At 50.0% G+C, this 8,622-nt stretch overlaps 1 protein-coding gene across 1 annotated transcript in view; it reads right to left on the bottom strand.

Annotated features, from left to right (window-relative positions):
• LOC101566134 (conserved oligomeric Golgi complex subunit 1) overlaps positions 1-8,622 on the bottom strand; it is an 18,382-nt gene that overhangs the window by 8,956 nt on the left and 804 nt on the right. Inside the window, exons 2-8 of the mRNA XM_023714121.1 lie at positions 6,884-7,128; positions 6,556-6,737; positions 6,239-6,409; positions 3,591-3,747; positions 2,760-2,970; positions 1,641-2,441; positions 32-283 (exon numbers count right to left, since the gene is read on the bottom strand). Of these exons, the coding sequence (XP_023569889.1) occupies positions 32-283; positions 1,641-2,441; positions 2,760-2,970; positions 3,591-3,747; positions 6,239-6,409; positions 6,556-6,737; positions 6,884-7,128 (2,019 nt within the window). The remainder of the gene's footprint in view (positions 1-31; positions 284-1,640; positions 2,442-2,759; positions 2,971-3,590; positions 3,748-6,238; positions 6,410-6,555; positions 6,738-6,883; positions 7,129-8,622) is intronic.

Raw genomic sequence — 8,622 nt, 5'->3', positions numbered from 1 at the left:
CGCCCTGCAGTCCTGCCACATGCACTCTCTACCCCTTGAGGGTGCAGGGCAAATGATCCTGGAAGATGGCTTTGCTCCCCAGGGGAGGTCTCTCTGTCCTGTGGCTCAGGTCCCTGTGGCAGCAGGCTGCGCTCACCTGAGAAGGCAGTCGGATCCTGGATGTGATGCTGCTGCCAGACTCCGTCTCCTCCTGAATGTCTACTTCCTCCCAGCTCGTGGCTGCAGCTAGGACTGAGCCGGCGTCATCCACAAGCAGGGACTGGGTGAGCCCGTGACTCAGAACCTGTGATCAGAATCCAAGACCCACATGAGTTCATATCAATTGTGGATTCAAACTATCAGAACCACCTCAGAGCACATTAAGGTGCTGCAGTTGTACTTGGGGTGGCGAGGGGCCCCTACCACTCTCTTGGCCAATCACCACTACCGGTCAGGGATTGGGGTACTATGCACCCTACCAGACATCACCTCATACTGTAACAGTTTAGCTACTCATCTTGTAAGCACATAGCTAGAACAGCCTGAGATAAAATCAGGTAAAAATTAAAAATAACACACACCCATTTAAGAGCTAATTCAAGCAGCTAGATAAGCTTTAAAATATTAAAGAAATAAAAGATTATAATAAAGAGGTCTTTCCCTCCCCACAAAATCTCTTAGTCTGCTAGGTTGGTAGTTCCTCTGTACCTCCAAGACATCAGAAATGCAATGTAACCCAGTTCTTATACGCATTTTCCTTGAAACAAGCTCCCTGTACTCCCATCCTGCACACAGAAAGCCCTAACCAAATTGGATCATTTAAAATCTGGCAACAGGAGCTGTTTCTCTTATTTCTAATATGCTCCTAATTCTTTTGTTCATAATTTGAGTTCATGAGTTGTTTATGCAAAATTAACTGTTTTGGTATGAGACCAGTGGAATGCAGAGATGAAGATACCTATACTGCAAAGCAGGACGCAGTCCCCGGCTCGGTACAAAGTGCTGCTTTTCTTTCTTGGGTGTGTGACACGGTATGGTACTGGGGATTTAACTCTAGCCCCTTGCAGTGAATTACATCTCCCACCCATTTTTCAGTTTTTGTTATTCTGAGACTTTTTAATGTGTTTGGTACAAGGTCTCACTACGCAGCTCAGATCTGTAGGATCCTCCTGTTTTCAGCCTCCCCAGTGATGGGATTATAGGTGTGGGCCACCACACCTGGACTCCTTCCCAGCTCAGAGTGCCCAGGGGCAGGGGCAGCGCAGCACGTGCCCAGCATGTGGCACCAGGGATCGACCTCCAGTCCCTGTGCCTGGCTTAGCTGAGACAGTCTTGATGGGATTAAGCTGCCCTGGGTGGGTTTAAACATGTGATCCTTCTACCTCAGCCTCTCAGATGCTAGGGACACAGCCCAGCGCCACACTTGGCGGGACAGCTTTCATTTCCTCCTGATAGAAGGAAAAAAAATGAAGATTTTCTGTCTATGAAATCTAAGTTAAAAACAAGCAGAAAATGTTCACACTTGAGCCATCTTGGAGCGGCAGGTTGCAAGCAACCGCGAAATGAGCTGCCACTCTTACAACCCAGGCAGCTGCGGCCCTGGCAAGGCCTGAGCAACATAAAGCAGGCAAATGAAGGCCTACAAGTCTCCTGTCACTCACTTTCACCACTGCTGAGCTCCAGACCCGGCAGCCCATCACACTCTGCTGCAGAAGCAATTCCTTAACTTCCTGCCACTGGGCCTGCGCAGGAAGGAGATCCTGCGCTTTGCCCATCCCCTGCTTTTTTGGAGCTCTTGCCTCCCTGGCCGGTTTCTCGGGGCTCCCAGACCTTCCCACAATGCACTGCTTCAGGTGGGGGCACAGTTCTCCCAGGGACTGGCAGAGTCTGGCCATGAAAAGGACCATGTGCAGCTTGGGGCTATGCAGCATGTCCTCCTGGCCTTGCACAGTGCCTTCGATGCTCTGCATCTCTGCCTGGATGCAGCCTATAATGTGTTTGACGCACGCCACAGAGTGAGTCCGCAGCATGTCCTGCACAGTGTCAGCGTCTGCGTATCGGTCGAAAGCAGAGTTCTTGGCCTGCCGCATGGGGGTAGCATCCTTGGGCAGGGTCGTGTCATCAGAGGGAAGGTAGGCCAGGAGGTCATCCAGTTTGGCCTTCAGCTTGGAATCCAGGGCAGCACAGAAGTTCTGCACGCACGGACTAACAGCCTGCGCTTTCATGGAGAGGCCACTGCTGGCTACCCGCGGTCGGTTGGCCACGCTGACCCAGGCGGCATCGGAAGGCAGGTCAGCGGGACTCTCGTGCCAGAGGAAGAGCGGCAGGTTCTGCTCGAAGAGAATGTGCTTGTTTGATGTGGAATTGCTGCTGCTGCTGCTGCTCTCGAGGTCCTGCAGCGCCGAGACCAGGAGCTCTTTGCAGCTGCCGGAGATGGACTCGAAGCCTTCCTTTGTCAGAGTCTGAAAGAGAACGAGAGGAGATTTCTGATCCTGTTTCTTCAGAGAAATTCCACAAGCACAGCACCGAGCGGCAAGGGCCCTTGGCATCCAGCATGCTCCCACGACATTCAGAAAACCTGCAGTGTGGCAGAGAATCAGACGCCACCACTGGTGGACGGGAGCTTGTTCCAGGCCATCGAGTGAGGTATGGTGTGTTCTCCCAGGGTTAGTGAGCAGGGACACAATACACCCGGAGGTGACAGGAGGCTCTTGGGATAAACACGGATCCCACTCACTGGGTTGGCCGTGCAATGGGGGCCGTGTGACCTTCCACCTCACCTGTAAGCGGTCCAGGAACAGATGCTGCATCGTGTCCTCCCAGAGCAGGAGCGGCCTCTCCAGAAGGCGCCGGCACACCACCTCCCAGCCAGGCCCCGCGGACTCGTGGGTAAGTAGCTCCCACACGGCATCCCGGATCCCCGCGAGCCCTTTCATGCTCTTCACGTAGAGGAGCAGGCTGGTGACCCCATTCTTAATATCTTCGTTACACCTGAACAACATTTTCCTTAAGCTTCATTACATTTATGATTTTCACACCATTATTAAGAAAAATGACAGTAACCTGTTTCAAACCTTTTCTTCTGAGGAAGTGGGTGACCTGGGGATTGAACCCAGAGCCTCTGCAGTAAGGTAGATCCCAAACCCTTTTAAATTTTTATTTATTTGGGATAAGGTATAGCTATGTCCCTAAGTTACTCAGGCCAAGGTCAAATTTGAATCCATCAGCCTCAGCTTCCCAGGCATACACTTGCAAATCACTTAACTAGAGACATAGAAATGTAGACAGATAGAGACTCAGAGCGCTTAGTTGTCAATGTTTCTGACTGGTTGGGGGCACAGAGTCCAGAGCCTTCTTAATTCTTGCCTCCTTGAAAATTCAAGGGACTTTTGAGGTCCACAGAATGGTTTCAAATATTGATGCATTAAATAAAATTTTAGGGCTCACAACACCCTTGCTTAAGGAGAATTTAAGAGCCCCTCTGTAATATTTTGAAAGTCAGCTTTCTTTCTCGCATGAGAGTGCATGTGACACTTCAGCCAAGTGACTGGGAGTCTCCGTGCTGACCCTTGGGGCTACACCCACCTCAGAGGTGCTCTCCGGCTACTTACATGGTAATCCATCGCTGCAGCGTGTCCCGCAGGTACTCCTGGCTGATGGGATGTGCCAGTGTGCGGAGTCCTGGCTGGAACTCGATGACAGATGACGGCAGGTGTCTGAACCAGCTTCCCAGCTTCATCTCCCCTTGCAGGACACTGAAGCTCTTCCCTAGAGAAAGAGCCAAGTGAGAGGCAGCCCAGGGCGTACCTGGAACAACATGCTACAGCTGGACCTCAGAGGAATTTCCAAAGATCTAGTTTTCTCTGGGTTGGTCAAAGTAGAAACTTCAATAAGAGGAAAAAGAAGAGCCAGGCATATAGCTCAGCAGTGCAGTGCCTGCTTAGCATGAGTGAGGTCCTGAGTTCTGCTGGCAAGAGTAAGGTGCTGAGTTTGAGTCTTGGTACCAAAACAAAACAAAACGATAGAAAAAGAAAGTACAGCACATGTCCAGCCCCCCCACCCCAGTCAGGGATCACAGTTCCTACAACTCTGGCCCTCCCCTGGACACAGGAGTCTAAGTAGAAACAGCAGAAGGACCATGAATGTTGTACACTTCTTAATATACATATTTTTCCCTTTCTTTAACTGGGGTCTTGCTGTGTTGGCCAGTGTGACCTCTCACCCTGGGCATCGTGATCCCCTTGATTCAGCCTCTTGTCTAGCTGGGACTACAGAACTTAAGGGGTCTAAAAAGTATGGTGTATCATTTTCTTTTCCTCACCATATTCCTGTCACCCTTGATGAACTAAAGGTAACATCAGAGACTGGGCGTGGTGGCACGCGCCTGTAATCTCAGCTCTTGGGAGGCTGAATGTAGGTGGATCACTACGAGTCCGATCTAGTAGTGAGACCCTGAACACCCTGTGAACTCTTCTCTAACACACAAAAGATTAAAAAAATAAAGGCAGCACTAATGCCCAGCATCAGTGCGGCTCTTGGAGGTGACACTCCTTGTACTCCCTGCATGAGACCCCATGAGTCTGAAATCAAAGGTGCTTCTGAAGTCTCCCATAATTGTTTGCCTGTCTTCATCCTCTGTGAAAGCAGTGAAGGATCACACGTAAGCACTGGGAGACAAACCAGAACATACGGAAATGTTGCCTGAGCTGAAAAGTAAAGTTAGTAAAAATGGGGTGGTGTGACCCTTGTATCCCTCTTGGACAAGGCCACTTGGTCATAACCGCACTCACTTGCTTGTCTGTGGTCTTTCTACTTCCGCTATTTTGCAGGCACCTCCATGTGACCTTGGGATTCCTGGCATCCCACCCAACTGTCCTGCATCTTTTTTTTTCGTTTACTGAATGCTTCGCATAACTCCCGTATGCAGACGCACTGCAGATGGGCGTCTGCGAGTGACCTGCCCCCCCAGCCCATTCCAAGGTGTCAGTCTTCTCCAGTCCAATGCTTTCAGCCATGTGGGCCCGCTGGCAGGCCCTCCATACCAGCTCCTTTTCTAGTTCACTTGGACAGCCTCTTCCCATCATGGTGCAGCAAAGCCATCATCAGAGCCTCACCTGCAGATGCCAGGCGAGGTGGCACAGGCTGTAATCCCACCACTCAGGAGGGTGAGACAGAAAGATCACTATGAGTTAGAAGCCAGCATGAGGCCGGCCAGATAGCTCAGCAGATTAAAGCGCCTATGAGGAAGACACTGGGGTTCAATCCCCACTGCTGTGCCAGCCCTGCCCCTGGAGCATGCTGAGACACTGAGACGGGTGCGTGCCTGTAATCCCAGCACTTGGGAGGCTGAAAACAGAAGGATCACTATGAGTCCAATTTGTGTAGTAAAACCCTGTACTAAATACATTAAAAAAAAAAAAAAAAAGAAGCCAGCTTAGGTTACACAGTGAGTTGAAGGCCACTCTGAACTACATAGTAAGACTATGTCTCAAAGAAAAACCCTTTCCTCAGCAGACACTGGAGCTGCCCAGTGAGCTCCATTTCTCCGGCTCCCTTGTAACCCAGTCTGAGCCCTGGACTGCAGCACCAGCCTCCTAGGTGAGCTCCCGGCATTTCTCTCCCCTATAGGGTTCCACTACCACAGAAGCGTCAGTTGCATTTGTTTAACTACAGTCAGGATCCATGTTACCCAACTGAAGGAGGGGATACATGAGAACACAGAGGCTCTACACTGATCCAGGAAGGTCCCCAAGGTATGCACCGCTCCTCGGGCAAAGTCCAGGCTCCCAAGCCTGGCCCACAATTGGCTCTTGGTCACTCTTTGGCTCTCCCAAATCTCACCCAAGAAGCCCCACCCCTACTGGCCTTCTTCACGTCCTCCAACTCACTGCCACCTTCCTGGCCTTGCTACTCTATGTACCCTCTTCCCTTTCTGCTTGGAGCCCTCTTCCTTGCCTCCTCACCTTCCTAGTTATACTCTACCTTTAGCCTTCATTTTAATTATCACTTTTTTGAAGTCTTTGAGCCTGGCAAGTTCAGTCAGCATTCCCAAGGCAACTTGCACTCTGCCTTCACAGCAATGACTCAGTGACATTAAGCAGCTACTTGCATATTAACGAGTTACACAGTCGTCTCTATCTCTCGACCATGGCTTCCACGTTTCTCTAGTTTCCTCAGAGCCTGGCACAATGGCTGGAATGTGTCAAGCGCTGGTGAGGATTTGTCAGATAAGCCAGGACAATGTTGGTTAAGTGCTCACCAGGAGGATGCTGGCCTGTGATGGTCTCCAGTGTAGAGAAGAGCAGGCCGCAAGGCAGAGATGGATCTGGCAGCGGCCCTTCTGGGAGAGTGTAGAAAAGGGCATGTGCTTGGTTCAAGGTGGTGGTCAGCAGTTCCACTAATGAGCAAAACTGGGCCTTGATGCCAGAGCCTGTGAGAAGAAATCCTTCTCTTTAAACAATTTCCACTAGTAAAGTTAAAAGATAGAGCCCTCTGAATGCCCCTGTCTCCCTCTGCTCACCCTGTTCCATCCTCTATGTACATAAAGATCACATTTTGGAAAGAAGCCACACCCACCATGGTTCGGCTGGTTCAGAAGTGTCTGAATAGTTGCTTTTCTGGCCATCAGGAAGTCTGTGAGGGCCTGGCGGGGGGAACTCTCCTCTAAGAGCATTATGGAGCAGAGGGCCTCTGCCACAGCTTGGTCAGACACAGTTTGGCACTTGAGCAGCATCTTGCTTTCGTGCAGAATGGTTGACCTAGACAGAAGAGGACAAGTGTCAGCAGGGAATTTTCAATCTCTTGGGGGAAGAGCCTGGATATACAGGGAAAGAACACAAACTGAATAAAACTGTAGCAGTGGGACCTGGGCATCACCAGAGAGCTTTCTGCAGAATCTACTTACCGGAACTGGCTGGCTGCTGCCACCTGCCGAATGAGTATAGGAAATCGGGAGAGGAGTGGGCTGTACTGGGAACTGGAAGAATCCAGCTGGAGCAGGCTGTGCAGGTGACAGCAGAGCAGGTAGAGCTGCGTGGCGTGGAGATACTGAGAGGCTTCCATGGAGCTCCAGATGTTCTCAGGAATTTCTAATAGCAGCTTGATCTGGGCAGCCATGCTGTAGAACTTCTCCTGGGACGGTGGCTGCGGCTGAAGGGAAGGGCACAGGACGAAGGGACAAGAAAAGCCAGGTCAGTGTCCTGCAGGCTTGGGGACCAGTGGGAGGCATTTCCGTATTGCAAGCTTTCATGAAGCTGGACTTGGCACCACTCAGCGAGGTGTCAAGACCTGCTGTAAAAGTAAAGCCTTTCCCCACCTCACCCCCTGGTTGTCAGTGGTCCTCTTTTGGTAGCTGTCCTTTTTTTTTTTTTTTTTTTTTTTCCTATGAATTGTCCCCAGTTGACTGAGCTACCTCCTCAACTTCTGCTTTCCTTTGAGACAGAGTCTTGGTCACTCAGGTTTCACTTGATCTCGCTGTCGTCCTACGTGAGCCTCCCGCAGTGCTTACAGATGTGCAGCACCATGGCGGCCCATCCTCTTAATGCTCTGATCCTCTTGATGCGCGCAAAGCAGCGATCCCTGTAGGCGACTCCTCATATGAGAACTGTTTCTTTTCCTGAGGTTCAGCCTGATTGCTTTTGTCCTGCTACTCACCAGCTCTACAAATCTTCGGCTCCTGAGTCCTGTGGCTCCTCCCTACTGCCCGCCCAAGCATCCCCTCATAAAGGGATTGCTGCCTTATAAAAAAGCTGGAGGGAGCCAGCTCAGGCCCTCTCAGGCTCCCCCTTTTCGCCATAACACAGCAGAGGGCCCTCACCACGTAACAAATGCTACAGCCTCGATCCTGGACTTCGAGGTGAATGCCAAAACTATGAAAAAAATAAATTTTCGTTCTTTATGAATTATCCAATCTCACATATTTTGCTATAGCAACATAAATCAACTAATTCAGCTATATTCGAAACTTTGTTTTTAAGACCCTTCTAGGGAAGCCAATCTAGAAGTGACTTCCTTTACAACTCTTATAGCAAAGGGACACAATTATTTTAGGAATTAATCTGTCATCTTAAGATATTTCCTACAGCTATTCAAAATTACTTCTATTTCTTGCCAATTTTTCTTGCACTTATAACCTTGACTAGAATGTATCAGGATGATACAGTGCAGGAATTAGGGGACTTTTGCTGGTTTGTTAACTGTATAAAGATGACCCTCAAATTTGAGGGTGGGGCTGACAGTAAATCAGATATAGTAACTATGAAAATGAATACACCTCTAAAATCAGGTCTTTAAGCCTGGAAGTATGGCTCAGTCACAGCAAACTCTGGCCACCTGCTGGGTGACAAGTACCTAATGCACAGCTCATAGCAGGTTCAAAACTTCAAACCTTTTCAAAGACTTCCAACCTTCTTACACATAGCTCTTAATATATTACCCCAATGACCGGACTGTTTTTTTTTTGCAATCCAGGTAGCACGAGAGGGTTCCACGTGGAGCTAGAGGTACTTTTGCAATGTCCCTTTCCATATCACACTAAGTTGTCACAGGTCACACACAAACGCCCCTGCGCCAGCTTCATCTCCGCGCCCCACTACTCGCGGAGGGGAAGGCGTGGACGGAGGCAGGAGAGACCAGTCCTGGGAA

Source organism: Octodon degus, unplaced genomic scaffold, assembly GCF_000260255.1.
Source record: "Octodon degus isolate 3935 unplaced genomic scaffold, OctDeg1.0 scaffold00033, whole genome shotgun sequence".
Taxonomy (NCBI): Eukaryota; Metazoa; Chordata; class Mammalia; order Rodentia; family Octodontidae; genus Octodon; species Octodon degus.
Note: the sequence above shows the minus strand (reverse complement) of the source record. Positions and strands in the feature narration are given on the sequence as shown.